The sequence below is a fragment of the Aulonocara sp. 'chitande type north' Nkhata Bay genome, linkage group LG7 (genome assembly GCF_057382095.1).
Source record: "Aulonocara sp. 'chitande type north' Nkhata Bay isolate Kocher_YH1m ecotype deep benthic linkage group LG7, A_spYH_male_GT1.1, whole genome shotgun sequence".
Lineage (NCBI taxonomy): Eukaryota > Metazoa > Chordata > Actinopteri > Cichliformes > Cichlidae > Aulonocara > Aulonocara sp. 'chitande type north' Nkhata Bay.
This window is the reverse complement of record NC_141350.1, coordinates 15667483-15684727: the sequence shown is the minus strand read 5'-3', so window position 1 is coordinate 15684727 and position 17245 is coordinate 15667483. Positions and strand designations below refer to the sequence as shown.

General features: G+C 42.4%; 1 protein-coding gene across 10 annotated transcripts in view; it reads right to left on the bottom strand.

Moving 5' to 3' along the window:
- Positions 1–205: 205 nt before the first annotated feature.
- Positions 206–17245, bottom strand: part of tjp1b (tight junction protein 1b) — a 73599-nt gene continuing 56559 nt past the window's right edge. For 5 of the 10 annotated variants that reach the window (XM_086298969.1, XM_086298970.1, XM_086298975.1 and 2 more), the window contains 20 exons: positions 16802–16932; positions 16140–16245; positions 15234–15384; positions 14519–14627; positions 14215–14434; positions 13874–14058; positions 13698–13793; positions 13534–13616; positions 13225–13435; positions 13012–13112; positions 12582–12932; positions 12017–12247; positions 10115–10981; positions 9576–9667; positions 9063–9278; positions 8818–8954; positions 7615–8086; positions 7214–7431; positions 5785–5928; positions 206–2054 (listed from right to left, as the gene is read on the bottom strand). In XM_086298969.1, coding sequence (XP_086155095.1) covers positions 1960–2054; positions 5785–5928; positions 7214–7431; positions 7615–8086; positions 8818–8954; positions 9063–9278; positions 9576–9667; positions 10115–10981; positions 12017–12247; positions 12582–12932; positions 13012–13112; positions 13225–13435; positions 13534–13616; positions 13698–13793; positions 13874–14058; positions 14215–14434; positions 14519–14627; positions 15234–15384; positions 16140–16245; positions 16802–16932 — 4216 coding nt within the window. In that variant the 3' untranslated portion in view covers positions 206–1959. The remainder of the gene's footprint in view (positions 2055–5784; positions 5929–7213; positions 7432–7614; positions 8087–8817; positions 8955–9062; positions 9279–9575; positions 9668–10114; positions 10982–12016; positions 12248–12581; positions 12933–13011; positions 13113–13224; positions 13436–13533; positions 13617–13697; positions 13794–13873; positions 14059–14214; positions 14435–14518; positions 14628–15233; positions 15385–16139; positions 16246–16801; positions 16933–17245) is intronic. The other 5 variants (XM_086298973.1, XM_086298979.1, XM_086298972.1 and 2 more) reach the window with 4 other exon arrangements.

The window sequence follows — 17245 nt, the reverse complement described above, 5'->3', positions numbered from 1 at the left end:
CCACCCCAACGTCTCACTACATTTACAGATGGAACATTTTAGCAGGCAGGCGCAGAAAACTCAAAACTGAGCAATAAATTATTTCAAAAACAGCCGCCAACTCCTGAACCCTCGCGGGAATCATCTCGGATCCATTTGGCAGAAAATAAACTGGTGTTGCTGTGTCGCTATCTAAAAAGACGTGGGAAACAACACAACAGTGGAATCTGGGCAGCGTTTACTTTATAAATGAATTTATTTAGTAATACAGTGGTATACTTAGAAATGTGTTGCAAAGGAAAACAAATGAAAGTAAAATCAAAATAAATAAAAAGAATGTCAGCCACACGGGGAAAAAAACCAAAAAACTAGTGTCGGGTTGAAGCAGTGTCGTCATATCAAAAGAAAAATAGTACTGATGTGCCATAATAAATTGTCTTAGTACAAAAATACATTTCAGGGCACACAATACAGCATCCAGTATCACAAAGAAAGGAAGGGACCACTCTTCACAGCAGCCCCCCTCAAATACGTCTTTTAAAATCATTTAAACCGAGCACTTCTCTATTTTGTAAATAAGAATAAAAAGTTTTCTGACAGTTAAAAATGCCTTAAGTAGTGTGTATGTTTGTAATGTGTGTACGTGTTTGTATACGTTGGTAGAAAAGTCGGACTTATTACTGCTTATGTCAGTTCCAAGGCTCAGGGGTATAACCAGAATACAAACATAACCAATGTAACCGCTTTCTCTTTTTTAAACAAACGTTTTCTCTTTTATACAAAATAACAAAGATGTACAAAAGTTCATTTACAGAGAACCAAGGCCATATGCTAGCATTATGTACAGCCACAACTTAAACATCTTCTAGCTTGTTGTTTTGTTTTTTTGTATTTCCTCAGACTTCATATGCATAGCAGTAAAAGAAAGCATACCTTTTTCACCAGTCTCAATTATTCTCGTGTGCTAAATCCAAGTTCACCGTTTTTAGGAGAAAATGCAGAGACAACGACGACAACTTCTTTTTCTTCTTCTTCTGCTTCTTCCGTAGTGATCGCTACAACTGAAGGAACCGATGTTTTAAAGTTTCACTGAAAAGTTAATATGCAGATAAGGCATCACTGCTTGCAGTGTACGATGGGATTTCTCATGTGTTGAACTTAGTAGTAGCAGGCTTCTGAACCTGAGTCATAGCACATGCATAGATCTCTAGACAGCAGGAGTTTGTAAAATCAAGTCAGTATATTTATCTACGGTAAAACATTTCTACAAAAAACACGTTTGAAACAGAGAGAACCCCGCTGGACGAGCGGGTGTCTGATACTAATACTTAACCTTCATTCTTCATTAGTTTTTTTTTTGTTTAAATCTCGATGATGCCTACGTCTTCATGAGTCACGCTGAGCAATTTCTCAAGTCCTCAGAGATCCATCATGAGTGAAACGCATGACCACAGAACTCACAAACAAAAGTTTTGCATATACAAACTTTGCTGTTTGTGAGTTGTTGTTTTATTTTTGTTTTTATTTTTACAGTATGCAAAAATCAAACTGCAATATTAAACAAGTTTTCAAAATTATCCTCTTTTGTTTTGTTTTTACCTCCTCCACCGCTCTGAACCTTTACAAAATTAGCTAAAAATGTCAAAATGTGATTATTCAGTCTGTGGCACTGGTCATGCATTCCAACTCCAGTTCCTTTTGTTTAAATAACGTTTTCATCTTTATTTTTTGCAAGCCTTGTAAGCACCAAACCAAAAAAAAAGAAAGAAAGAAAAGAAAGGAGGAGTACAGCCTTGGGGATGCTGGACTCTGACTCTCCTTGTGTGTGTTTTTTTAAGTTTTTTTAAATTTTGGGCACAGTAAACAACGTGAGTTTGAGTTCATACTTCATCAAGCATTTTGCACCGTGGAGTGGGCACGGCAGGGGAGACTCGGTCCCCTGCTTTATCACATTCAGTAACAGGCCAGCTGTTGCCCTCTTCAGAAGTGGTCAATGAGCACAGACACACAGTTTGCACCCACCAGGTAGTTTGGGTCTCCAGGGAGAGATTTGTTCTGCCAAGTTTTGGGATCACCTGCGGGGAACAAGAGACGTGACGTCAGCTGATGGAGAGCAGCTTTAAAATACAGAAAACTGAAACTGAAGGTACTCGAAACACGCGATTTAATAAAAATGCAAAGGCTGGTGATTTCAAATGATAGTGCACAAATTAATGAAGGGTGTTTCATGAATTTATGTTCCTCAGATGAGTGCATGTAATTAAGTAGTACTTAATTTAATGAATTTCAACATACTTATTCCACACATGAATTTAGAAGCAACCAAACTAGCAGGACTTCAGTTGAAAGGTCATGTACACCTGGCTGGCCTTTGTAAAAGCATTCAGCGCCAAGTTAGTGTCTACGTGCTGCCTCGTGATCTGATTTGATTTGAAAAGTGATTTGATTTGAAGTCCTTACTGTCATTTTTAAATCAAAAAATAATTACTTTAGTAATAAGAAAAGTTTACTAAAAGCAAGAACCCTGAGTGTGTGTCTAAATATACACCGACTGGCCACTTCATTAGGTGCACCTGTTCAACTGCTCAGTGAGGGGCTGGTCTGGGCATTTTGCAAAATCGCTGACCAAAATCTCATATCCCGATATAAGACTTCTATCGTCCCGATAACGATATAAATCACAAAAATGTAACATTTTCTGTAAATTCTGTGAATCTCGGGCAGCTCGACTTGCATGAAATGTTTCCAGCTGCGCGTCATGGAGTCGAGTGTTTTAACAGATGCATGAAACTATACATTTTTAGACATAAGTTGTAACGGCCGCCGTTTTCTTTGTGAGTATTTATTACACGGCGTGCTGCGGGGAAAAGCCTTTTCTAATGTTTGAGTCTAAGGTTTATTTTTTAGCACTTGGCGGCTCTTTTTTACTTCTCATTCGTAAATAATCTGCTCTTTCACGTGATTCAGTTTATTTTGAAAAGTCTCAACAGGATCTTGAGCTTTATTGTGAAAGGTTTATGTGGAACATAAACAAGCGGACACACGAAGGTGTTACCGTCGCTGTTGCTAACGACAACGCATAAAAACAGGCGCTTGTCCATCAGTAGTATGGTTATATTACATATAAGAGAAAGAGAGAACTTTAAGAAATTAATATAACCACTACAGTGACCATCAAAATAATGAAAAAATATTGCCGTAGAGTTTATTTTGCGACACCACGAAACAAACGATAGCGTAAAATGAAACGATAGACGTTTTTATATCGTCATCCGATATATTTCAATATATCGAACAGCCCTACTTCTCATTAGATTATACTTAAACACAAGATCTCCCAAGCACTTACCTTATACCTTGATTATAAAACATTACCCTATTTCCTACATCTTGACTCACATCTGAATTTAAGTACAGTCACAGTATAGATGATAGGATACTCATGTAAAGGTTTCTGAAACTAGATCAGTTAAACTAGATCAGTTATAAATTTCTTTCATTTCATAAAACATCTTTTTACTGGTCACAACACTTATCTGGCATGCAAAACATCACAAACTGTGACATTAAACATAAAAATTCAGCAAATGAAGACCAAGAATCAAACAAGTGGGCATTTGTTCTGTAACTGTAAAATTTAAACATTTCTGAGAAATCCTGTTTAATATTCCATAGGAAAAGCAGCAAATCCATCCAAAATAAGCAGCTGGAATGAGGTCCTGTTTGGAATTTTCCTCAAAGAAAAGTTCAATGTGTGGTCGTGAGCTCATATTTGGTATGTATCTGCTTGATATGGTCGGACACGTGCTCATTATACTTTCGAGAAAAGCATCAGGAGAAAAGCACTCGTTTTCTATAGTACACAACTCTCAGTTTTCACAATTATGGAGACATCCAAACATAATGATGCCAGCTCCTTTAATAATTCCTTTTAATTAATGTATATTGGGTGTTGGCTCCAAACGAATAGAAATCCAGTATCACTGGTATCACTTCTTATCTAACAGTTTAGACCAGGGGCCTCAAACATAAGGGCTCGAATCAAAGACTCCAATGAGGTGCACTGGATGGCTTTGGAAAATGTGAAAGACGGCATGAATTTTTTACTTTTAACTTTTCACACATTTCACAGCTCTTCCTACTGATAAAGACCTCTCCAATCGACATTTATGCTACTGTTATTTTACATATTTATTATTTGCAAAAGTTGTGCTAACAGATTACTTTCATTTATTGCAGCAGCTTTTTATGATGTTGTAGAAAAACTGAGAAATACTGCTGAAATTACCATTTTTAAAAATTATAATAGGACATCACAGACATTAAATGTGTAGTTAAACAGAGGTAAGTTTTATTGGTATGGCCCACTTAAGATCAAAGTGAATTGTTTGTGGCCAGCGATGTTAACGTTTGGTCTAATGTAGGGCTGCCACAAACGATTATTTTTGCGATTAGTCGACTAATCAGATCATGCATCCATTGGATGTAAAACGTACAGCTTATTGCACCAGCATGCATCTGCTCTTATATAACTATCATTAGCTTACAGCTTGAAGTGTTTAAGGCATGTGCTAACTAAAAATAAAGATAAGATGATAGTTTATTAAATTTTAATCAAATTTGCAGATTGTTTCAGTGGAGTTTAATAAACTCAGCCGTCTGCTCCTTGCTATCTAAAATATAACAGGACACCGGAGTAAATTCTCCAGCATCTCACACTTCTGATAATCAGCTGTCTGCTTGACGTTTATTCAGCTGTGTAAAAACTATAACTTTAATCTCAGCCAAACCGATTTACTCAGGAACAAATAAAATACTTTAAAAAAAAATCCAAACAATAACATTTTTAAGTTATCCAAGTGACTTGTATATCATATTTAACCTGAGTAGTGAAAGACGGTGGTGGGTTTGAAAACGATTTGCCGGGAGTCCAGTGTTCTCTCCAGCTCTAGTGAGCCTTGAACCCCGGCTCGCTATCGAGCTGGTGGGTAACAGACGTCTCCGAAAACGTCGGAGCGCTTTTGAAAATATGTGGTGTCTTGATAAACTGAGCAGATATTTGAGGTTTACACAGCTACATTCTGAAAACATGTTAAACGTTTATTTTGTGACCCAGAAAGAATAATAAGAGTAATATTAAAACTAACTAGCTGCCGCCGTTGTTGGAAACTGAGCAGGGCCGCACTGGGCTGCGCTATGAATTCTGGGACACAGCTTCTTCTTCAGGGTTTAACGGCAGCTGGCATCCTTGTACATGCAGTGCTGCCATCTTCTGTTTCAGTCCGTTATTACACTTAAATCCTACTACTTATTCCTGCGTCTTTTGTGATCTTACAAAGCTTCAAACGACACGTCGGCTATTAAATTGGTCGTCGACGATTTTGATAGTCGACGTAATCGTGACTAGTCGACTAATCGTGGCAGCCCTAGTCTAATGATAGTTTTATAATGTCATCCAACCCACAGACTTTGTGTTTGTCTACAGCAGCACCTTCATCCACACTAAACTGGATGTGGAACCGCTTCTGTCGGAAAACTGATTCAGAGTCAGCTGGTAAGATTTTCAAGATTAAAAATACTAGCTCTTTATGTCTGTTTATAGTTCATATAACTAATTGGAACTAACAGAGAGCCCAAAATAAATAACACCACCAACAAACAGCACATGCATGATAAAAAGGTGAGGGGGGGGGGAAACAGAAAACAGATGTGAGTGTTAAACTGATTCAGAAAGCAATGAACTCGCTTTGCTGAACACCAAAGTCTGCACACAGACCCCAAAAGGACAGAGAGAGGACAGCATACCCGACGAGGAGTCGGAGGATTTTAGAGCAAAAGACCAACCATCAGGGGTCATTGACGCACAGTGAGGTAAGCGCAGCTCCACCGGCTTCAGGAACTTGAGTCCATGTGGGCCACACATCACCAGCGGACTAAGCAGCGTTTCTCCTGCACAGATATACAACCAGAGTTAAACTTCACAAACCAAACACCCGATTTAATAGTCTGTTATTAGGCCATCGTAGTAAATAAGAAATATATGCTTGTTTAAAAGTGTGTAACCACCAGTATAACCACTGTTTATTTCCCTATCTAGTTCAGGGTCTTTTTTCTGTAGTAGTTTCTATATTGGTTTTGAAACTCAAAGAGAATTTCTACAACTATCCAAGAAAAGCAAAACTTAAACTTTGTTTTTTAAGCTTTTCATGTCTGACAGCTCACATAAATACAAAAAAACATATAAAATACAAATGGGTACTCAAAGCAAGCAGAAGCACCCACTGTTTGCACCTCACAGAGAAGTCTCAGTCACCCACTCAGTCTGCCTGAGTCCCAGACAAGCAATTCCCAATCCAGACCACAGCCAAGTGACAAGTGTTCTCTCAACTGAACAACCTTCAAACTCTCTGCAGGTACCCCAGAAATCACAAAGCACAGGCAGGACATCCCCATGTGGGGCAACCCCGGGCACCAGGGCCCTAGATCTCATACCAGGACCCCCCCCCCAAAAAAAGGCCAGCCATCCGGGCCAGGCCCCACACCACAAGGCAGGCCCCACCACCACCACCAGGGCACCAGAACAAACAAATACATACCCCAAAACAGCTCTCCACACAAACCCACTAAGTAATGTAATTGATCACTGGGGACCAGAGAGAGTTTTTCAGAGGTGGCAGGCATTCTCTCCAGACTAATGTGATCTAGAGCAAGGGTAGGCAACTCCAGGCCTCGAGTGCCGGTGTCCTGGAGGTTTTAGATGTGTCCATGATCCAACACAGCTGATTTAAAGGGCTAAATGACTCCTCAGCATTTCTTGAAGTTCTCCAGAGGTCTGGTAATTTGATTCAGGTGTGTTAACCCAGGGTGGGATCTAAAACCTGCAGGACATCGGCACTCGAGGCCTGGAGTTGCCTACCGTGATCTAGAGGAAAACATCTATATTCAGTAATACAGAAATCATTTTTCAATTTTCAATTCATGAGACTAGTTTTCTTAGTGATGCATAAGGTGGTAAGAAGTGTGTGTTTGCTTCCATGGGCAAACACATCACCAAGCCTTACATCACTTAAAATGCATAGCTTGAAAAACTTTATTCTCATCTAGGAAGACAAAGCCCCTGCACTACTACAGTCAACATTTCACAACCTTCACCAGTTTCCTCAGATTCTGTACCATCTCACAAGTTGATAAATCTAGGTTAGGGAGGATCTCTATCCAGCACTGAGGAACTGACCTTTCTCCTTGTCGAGGGGGGGCAGGATACTGTTGTCCCGGCACACCTTGAAGTAAATCTCCTGCTCGACACTCTCCGGGATCGCACCCTGGGGGATGATGATGCTGACGCCCGTCTCAATAGAACTCAGGACCCCTCCGTTACAGTTGAATATTCCACGGGCAGTGGCCACCACTGTGTGCCCTTCATCTTCATCGTCATCATCCAGTGCACTGGGGCTGAGGGACAGAAGCAGAGAGGAGAACATCATCAGTCAAATCAGTGTAGGCAGAGAATAATGTACAGCAGAGGGCATGAGAGCAAACCCCCTGTGCACAAACAAGTTTCTCTCCCTTTCTCAGCAGCTCAGTAATTACTTTCTCTGAGAATTCAATGCTACTAGGGGTGAGAACATGTCTTACCTTACAGGGATGGCCTTGGGAATGGCGTTGATGTTATTGTGCTGGTATTTGGGCCTGTTGTCTATAGTGCGTGTGAAAGTGTCTAGGCCACTGTCGTGATCAAGGGGCTGCGGTGACAACTGAGGTTTCCCACTACTGTTGCTCACCACACTGGGCTTGCTGAGGAGGTCCGTCTTCACCTGTGTGTCATTGGGCAGCAGATTGTGGTTGAACTTGGGACTCTCAAACTTGCGCTCAAAGGGTCGGGCTGCACTGGTGTAAGGCTTCGGGACGTAGCGGTTATAGCTAGTTGGTGCAGGAGTGCTCAGGGTTTTTGGGGGTGCTGCATCAGTGCCATTGACCGGGGATTTGTCGGGAAGGCCCCTCGGGGGCAGGTAACTGCCAGGTGTGGGTTCATCCCTACTGGTCGGCCTAAGAGTTGTCAGCTCAGGTTTAGGATTGGGTGAGGTCAATGGTTCAGGTACGGAGTTAGCTGAAAGAGGATATAATAAATCAAGTAATTTAAATACAGTCTTGATTAAACATACACAAGAGATTATATATACAGTTATGTACTTTCTATATGTACTGAAGAGTTTAGCTACTACCAACAAATGAGCAAAATCAAGATTTTTTTGCTAGATTTACAGAACTGTGCCGAGCTTTGACACTCAGTAGAGATCTTTCATCAGCAACAAGCAAAAAAAGGTCCTGCCACAGATAGTTTTGCTTACAGTTCTGGTCTGACTACCATGCAGCCAGTCTGATCTCACAGGGAGAGAGAGAAAAGTCTTTTTTTTAAAGCCATTATCACTTCAGGGACAGTCCTACAAAATTACATTAACACAAAGAGGTAGCAGTAGCAGGAGGCACAATGTTTACTTTATAATGCATGTGTGCACAAAAGAAAAAAAAAAAGGCTAAAAAAACAAACAAACCCCAAAACATTCTAGACAACCAATGCTAGTTTGGAAACCACGGTCTTGTTTAAGAAATCAATTTAAGAACAAACAAAAAGATGTGAGAGGAAGCAACTGGAAACAGTAGGAAAAGAAATATGAAGATATGTATATGAGAACAGAAGAAAAAAAGTGGCCAAAAAAGGCAAAGCTTATTGGAGAAAGCATGTCATGGCACAGATATAATTCATGTCATGTGTATGTTATTCATGTAATAACGTACAGACGAAGGTTTGAAGGCCAGCAGAAAGTTTAGGAAGCTTACCATCGCCAGGACTGAGTTTGGGGAGTGTGGCGGGTGGAATGGCGGAGGCCGGGGGCCCATACTGTGAAGAGGGACTGATTTGTGGCAGAGGATCGTATCTTTTTTCCACTGGACTCACTTTCTCCACAGACTCAACTCTGCAGTTAGATGGCACAAACAATTATTATTCAACAGCTGTGATGACTTAAAACCTGAGAAATGTTGTACAACAGGCAGCACTTTTGGCACAGGCTGAGCTGTTATACCTGTTGTATGGGTAGGATAGCTGAGGTGGTTTGGGCAGATCATGGAAGCGGTTAATGCCAGGAGCGGGCTGGCCCATGGCCTTGCTGTCAAAGCTGCGACGATCAAAGTAGGACAATTGCTTTCTGTAGTATTCCTCATCCTCATCTGGGTCATAGTGGTTGGAACGGACTACATCATCCAGGGGCTTGGTGTGGGGCTTCTGTGGTTCAGGAGCCCTGCAGAAAAAGACAAACAGCAGAATGATTGAGGCAAATCAGAAACTGTACACTAACTTAAAGTAGAGTCTATGAGATTAATTTATCAGATATCTTTGAAATCAATATGAATCTTTACAGCTGGGCAGCTCAGGCAGCCAATGACACTGAGGCTAACCTACAGGGCTTGCGGCATCCACTAGATGGAGCTCAAACTACAACAAATGAATTCTAAGACTCCTTTTCAAGGATCTTATGAGCGACTGTCCTTCACTCACCTACCCTGTAGTCTGGGGTTTTGCAGCGAGGGTTACATACCTATAGGAGGACTTCTCCTGCTCTAGGTTGCTGAGGGAATTGGCTTTAAGGACTGGTCCAGGTGCCATCACAGGCTTAGGAATATCTGCAGGCTGAAAAAACAAACATGGGCCTCTGCTTTAGTGATTCTTGCATTAGATTTAGATTTTGCACACATATCTATCATTGTGCCTGAAAGATGTAAAATTGTTCAGACAAAAAAAAAAAAAAAAAGGAAGAAAAATCTCATATAAACAAGCTTGCGTTTTCAAGATAACTACATATCAATGAAACATAACATACCATATCCTGTTGGACTCCATTTACACCCTACCTTGTATATTTTATTATCATACATAAATGTTTTTTTAAATAGGATTTTTATTCAAGATTATAGCTATCTGTATTTAAACTAGGACTCTAACCAGTTTGCTGTTAGCAATACAAATGCAAATATTTGAAATGTGATGAAGTTAATACAGAGTTCTAACATCAAGTTTTTAACGTTGTTGCGTTACTGAGCCAGAATCCTTATTGTAACTAAGGTGAGATAAACATACCCGGAGTACTGATGAATCACCTCCCTCTTTAGCCCTGTCCATAGAAACCGACCGTTTATTCTCAAACATCTTGACCCTGTTGAGCACTGACTGTGGTTTCATGGCTGGGTCCTCATCCAGGTCTTCCTGGGGTGGAGGTGGAGGAGGTTTGGACCCTGGGGTGATTGCTGGATCGCCTGGGGAGGGCAGGGCCTCTGGTTTAGGTGGAGGAATGGTGGGTTCAGAGTTTCTCATAGCATCATGCATCCCTGGCTTAAAACCCCGGTTTGGAGGCCCAGGCATGTAGGTCGACCTCAGACCAGAGTCACCATAATACTGCTTCGAAGGCTCTGGTGATCGAGGGGAGTTAATGGGGAAGCTGTGGGGCTCTGCTTCATATGGGGAACGTGCATCGTAGCCTGCCGGAGGGAGAGGTGGTGGAGGGGGCTCATCGTAACGAATCGGTCCAGGTTTACTGTGGCGAGGTCTGCCATCATAGCCCACTGGTGGGGCCTCATCATAGCGTGGCTGAGGGGGGCTGTAGTCCCTTCCCGGTCCATCCTCATAGGGGGACCGGGGATTGTAGCCCATGGGTTGCTGGTGGCCCGGCTGGTACCCTGCGGGCTGGGAGGACGAGGTCTGCTGGTCATAGGGGGGCCACTGTTCGTTGTAATGAGGCACACGGTTGTCGTAGTGCAGGTGAGAATCAGTGTTGTGAGGCTTTGGTTCCGTGTAGCCGCCTCCATCATATCCGTAAGGCGGGTGGTCGTATTCGCGGTATGGCTGTTTGTCCTGGTACGGCGGCTGGTGACTATAGCTCATAGACTGCTTTAGGCTATGGTTGATTCGCACAGGGTCCTCCATATTGTAAAGATCTTTCTTGTACATCTGTGAAGAAAAAGAATTAAATGAATGGATCCATCCCATTGCAAACTTTTAACAAACCAGTGCTGCAGGACAGAAGGCAGCCAGTATTCTCCCAACACCAGATTAAGATTAAATTAATTAACAGGAAATAAACTAAAACCTTGAAAAGTTTAACAATAACATTAACCAAAGAAAATCTCTCAACCGATGAATTAAACCAAGATTAAGTCAAAGTGCATTTACTCAGGCAAACCTTTTCCCATTATTAAAAACAGTTCTGAATGCCTGTTTGACAAGATGCCTTTCAAGAATGGTGGTTATCCATATAAACACAAGTGAATTTTACATCTTTAAAGTTTGATAAATGGCACACTAGCAAGTAATTTGTACATTTCTGAAAGGCCTCGTTTCAAACAAATGATGTGTAGCCTGTAGACAGCAAATCTAGTTACAGTACTTCCTATGGAAGGTTGATCTGTTGGCATATACAGAGGGCGTAACTACACAAGAGAGACATAATGCAGTGTGCAGATGCAAGTTTGTTTTTCCATAGGGAGAATTGCTCATTGAAAGGAATTTATTACCAAGAGTACTGTCTGCAGGTTAGCTTTCATCATGCAAAAAACATTCAGTTTGCATATAATGCAATGTCAAACTACTGGCACTACGACAGACGACACATCTACCCACTACGATGCTACTGTGACACTATTTTTCATCTACAGAAGAAAAGTTGAAGCTGAAAGGAACCCAAAAAACATTAGGAGCCATGCAAAGGAAGTAAGGCAACAGTTAGGGCTGGTTGTGGATGTCTTCACCCTGGTCAAAGACTCAGATGTACCAGTCCTTCTGGTCTCCCAGCCCACTGTGGTGCATGTGGACTAGTCTGTCACACATTTTCTCTGGAAGCCAGAGGCACACAGTGGGCTCAGTGAGTCACACAGTGTGGGCGTGTCATGCAGAGAGCAAGTGGAAAGCATGTGTGAGAAGACAGGCAGTTAAAACAGCAGGCTGGGGCCCAGGCCCGGTCCGAGTGGCTGGTGAAACAGCGGGTACCTTTGGTTCTGGACCAGGCAGTCCAGACGGGTGGGGTTCATGTGGTGGTGGTGGGGGCTGAATAAGCTCAGGGGCAGGGCTGGGGCTGCTAAGTGAGTCAGCCTGAGGAGCTGCGGCTGCAGCAGGCGGCTCCTCTAGGTGCACACCCTCTAGCTGTACAGACTGCTCAGCAGCAGGGGTTGCTACCGACGTCGGAGGCAACGAGGGCATGGGCACAGCAGCCTCACCTTGCTGTGAAGTATTGTTAAGAGACATTTATAATACAGCCTGCCAAGGGCACAGAAAGTACAGCTTACCCCAACACCGTGATCTTCTTCCTTACACTGAATCAGTTTTACACCAGCCAGAGAAATCGCTTGCAGAAATGTGATTAGAATCGATAACATACCAGTAGCTTCTAAAAATATTCATTACTTAGTCAAGAAACTTTTAATCTTAACAAAAAGGTCAGGACACATCACTAAATACAAAGGAGTAATTCCTCTGCTCTTCAGTCATATAATTTCACCCATGCATCCATCTTTGAAAGGCAAAGCCTGTCTGCAATGCCAGATATGAACTTTACCTGCTGCGGAGCAGCCATCTTGAACCCAGCAGGGTCTATGCGATTGGCTGGGTCAGGCTGCACGGGGTGCTGGTATCCAGGGTAACCAGGGGTGTCCTGAATTACAGGAGGATCTTCTCGCACAGGCTCTGAGGAGCGGGTGATGGCAGGCTCCGTGGGCAGACCCACCTCATCATTCAAAGTCTCATCTAATTCCTGGTCTGTGTATGCTCCACCTTCTGTGTCTGTGTCCTCATAGTCAGAAGTGTGGCGGCTGTCTGTGCTATACATTGAGTATTCACTACCTGGTGCTGAAAGGTAGGACAAGCGGTCATCATGGATATCCAAGTCATCCTCTGTAGTACCATCCGCCTGAATAGAGCAGAGAAACCGTCACCTGATGGCTCATTTATTCACAGTAATGGTGTTCAGCGCAGCAGAATAGACTCACCTTGCCCTCTGACACCCACACCAGCTGGTTCTGCTGTTGCTGGATGGTTTCCTTTAGCGCTCCATACCAACCATCGTTCATATTGTTCAAGTTGATGGTCGCTAAGAGAATAGTTTACATTACAGGCAGCTCATTAAGAACAAAGCATGTTAAAAAAAAAGACAATTTACATTTTTTCATTTACTGGTATTTTTATAACTCTCTCCCACTTACTGGTGAACAGGTGGTGATTATTCTTCCTCAGTTTAATGGCTCGCTCATAGAGCTTCCTGGCACTCTTCCTGGACTCTGGACACAACCTGGTCCTCATGTTCTTCACACCCTGTTTGTTATCGGGATTTAGGAAGACTACAATTGGGTACCACTGAGCATAGTTCAGCCTGTCCACAGCATTTGGAGTGATGTCCAGTACAGCATGTTTGTCCTTCATTAAGAAAAGAAAGAGTTATTTTTAACAAATGCACACACACAAACAATTATATATTATTTTTAAAATCTATGCATGTATCATAAAGAGCTCACTCTGTCGATGATCTGCTTGATAGTGTGAAGACGAATTATTCCTGAACTACGCTGGTCTGTTCCTGCATCTCTCGGTTCACTCTCTAGGAAATGAGGTGAGACAATTTTAAGACAAATACATTTTCTTGAGTACTAAATGTGTTTTATGCAGTTTACTGACATACTTGCAAGCTCAAAAAGATCTGGCTCTTCTCTGGAAAGCTTTTCACGAGCAACATCAGCAATAGGTCCAAATATTACAACCGGTCTTAGGAAGCCAGCTGCACAACGAGAAAAGAAACCATTAACAGACTTAAAAAAACTGTGCTGTTACTCTTAAAAGGGCTAACAGACACCTCACCCTCTCTCAGCACAACTCTTTCATAAGCTGGGAACTTTGTTTGGACTGGCTGTGAAGAAAGATCCTCTCGGCTCTTCCTCAGGTTCCTCTTTGAACTGCGAAGACCACGGAACCTCCAGAAGTCAGCCCTGTCTCCACCTGCTGTTTTGGGGAGAGTGTATTGCACACTGGAGAGCTGCTCTGCTCTGTAGACAAAAGCAGAGATACTGTCATTAGGACTAATATCAACACTGCCAGTACACAAAGACATCACACACACACACACACACACACACACACACACACACACACACACACACACACACTACAACTCGAAAGGAGATGAGAAGGGATGCTTTCACCTGTTTTTGTTGGGGATGATGCCCCTCTCCACCTCCTGATGGTTCTTGCCAATGCGAATAGCCAGCCAGGAGCCTAATTTGCCGTTGTAGAGAGTGTCCACCACACGGAACACCTCGCCCTTGTTAAAGCTCAAACCATACGGCGATTCCTTCTCATACTCAAAGTGTGTCCGGATGTAGAAAGAGTCACCAACATCTGATTCCACAATCCGCCGATATACTGAACAGTACAGAGCGTTAAGTCAGTATCAGCAAACCAATCAGCTTATTAGATAATTCTTAGTTCTCTTTTCACTTCCTTTACCATCTTTCTTCTTTTGGGCTAGAATGGTGACCTCTTCACCCTTAGGAAGGTCCAGGAGGAAGAGCACCGCCTCCTCTCGGATTATGTTTGCAAAGTCAACATTATTTACCTGGAATTTGGAAAAAAGCATGTTTCTGGTTTATGTTTTTTATGGTTTTCATACAAAAATGTTTTATTTTGGATTTTCAAGTTTAAGCAGAAGCTTTTATTGTTCAAGGAGCACATCTCAGAAAATGTAAATCTCCATTTAAACAGAGGTTCGCATAGCTTTTCCTCTTCTCTGAAATGCCTGGGTAACTGCAGGTTTTATTGCACTACAAGAAGTCAAGTCATTCCTCAATATACTCAGAGAATAGAGGAGGAGGAACAAACAGTGAGATATACGACTGTGAGGGAATGGGACAAACACAGCGAGAGGAAACGGTGTTTTTGTGTACGCTCCCTCAGGGCTATTGCTAAGAGACCAGCTTGAAGATAGAGGAATTTTGGAGCAGCCAGAGTATAACACCATGAATATTTAAGGGAATGTTTCAGAAACATTTCCCATAAAACACTACTGTTTACACGCACTATGATGTGCCCACTGTTAAAACAAAATGGCTTATCCCTTTTTTCCACTTTTCTCTCCAAACTTAAACAGCTCCCCTTTCTTGTTCATCATATGTGTTGCAGTTTGTCTCACTTCACAATCAGCTTACGTTAAAAATAATCTTACCCTGAGAATTTGGTCGCCCTCCTCTAGGCCCTCCTTAGCGGCTGGACTATCTTCCAGCACTCCAGCTACGAAGATGCCCACGTCGTTCCCCCCAGCGAGCCGCAGACCCACACTCTCCCCCTTTTTGAACTTCACCAACTTCATGCTTGGCCTGAGAATAAAAACAATTGCCAAGTTCATTTCTTTTGATATGACTTAAATGTCAGCCAGATTTCTCTAAAGAGATTTCAGTATTTTTGCTAATAACAAAAATAACAACAGTAAACATTCTCAGACACAACCACTGATCACTCCGCGTCCTGCTCATTCAACTTGGCAGCTAACCATTAATGGGGGTCCCGTTGCCCTCGTTTTCAGCTACAAATCTTCATTACAGCACACTTCACAGCTCAAAATAATCCACAAGCCCTTTTAACTGTTCCCTTCAAGACCACCCTCCCTGTTGTATTTTCTCCCGACTGGCTGCACCTTGAAAACAAAACATGTGAACAGCAGGTGGGAGGGGCTGCTGTGCTCACAGTCAGACCTACACTTCTGAGATGACCACATTTAGGGTATCCTTTTTATCTGAGGCTAATGAGACCCAAGAGTAGAAAAAAAAAACCTGCCACTGAGTGTTTAGAGCAGTCTGAAGCCTGCAGATACTGCGCTTTACAGATAAGACTGTGCATGGAAGCATTTTAAAACATTTTTCTGAATAACAGCTCTCCTGATGTAGTCAAAAGTACTTTTTTCCCCGCTGTGTGTGTGTGTGTGTGTGTGTGTGTGTGTGTGTGTGTGTGTGTGTGTGTGTGTGTGTGAGTGAGTGAGTGAGTGAGTGAGTGAGTGAGTGAGTGAGTGAGTGAGTGAGTGAGTGAGAGAGAGAGAGAGAGAGTGTGTAGGATATTACTATATTGTAAACTTTACCGTAGGATGCTATCATCATGGGCAGTAGTTGGCACAGGAGCATCAGAAGGACTGACAGGCAGGTCTACATCTGGCTGTCCGGGCTGAGCATAGACTGGCTTGGGTTCTAAATACAAATGTGCAGTGATTCATGTTATTATGGCAGACAGATGATGAACACGTAACACTGGCTGTACATCATCATAAACAAAGGAATACCCTCACACAGACAGAAAATGAGTGAGAATAAGAACAAAAACAACAATAGTGTGCATATACATATAAGCAAAATATTATCACACACATTCTTGTGTGCACACACGCACACTCAAGGCACACAGTGTCCTCAGCTAGGAAGTCAAAGAGAGAGGCAGCAGACTGCTGGAGGCTGGGGAGGAACGTCAGGCTCGATCAGCTCATATGGTTTATTTTCACTTGGCTCCAGGCTGACTCAGCCAGGCTCGGCAGGCGTCTGGATCTAACTTTTTAAAAGCGCAACAACCAAAAAAGGGCAAAAATAACTGTTTCGAATAAGAGTTCATTAATTCATGTAAATTTTCTGCTGCAAACGACAGACAGGGCCATTACACACCGTTTCTCAAGATTCACACTGATTTACAAATGACTATTCTTAGACATACAAACCAACATGTAATTTTCTGGCTGACTGATTTACATCTGACCTGGGAGGGGTGGGAGCTGTTTCTCCTCTCTGCCTCCTGACTCCTTCGGTTTGGGCAGAGGTACCTCCTCCACTAGCTTCGCTGGTGTTGAAGCCGGCTTTGAGGCCCGTTCGTCGTCACGACTTCTGTGACTAAAGATGCAAAAAGATGTTTTTGTATAACCTCTCTTTAGAACATGAGGCACGAGATCATGAATAATGCATTCTGCAGATGTAGTGCTGCAAGGCAACATGAAACTGTCTCTTAAACAGAACATGCATTTGCTAAGAATAGCTTCTTTCTACGCCTGCATCTTAGTGTTGAAGGTCATCACTTTGTCTTTCCAGTCTTTCGTGCTCTATTTTTAGAGCAGCTTATCCAAGGTGTCAGAGTGGGTTCTGTCCTCCAGGTGAATTTCACTGTGAGGCTCTGGCTTTAGACCAGCTTACTTTGACTTCCTTTAAA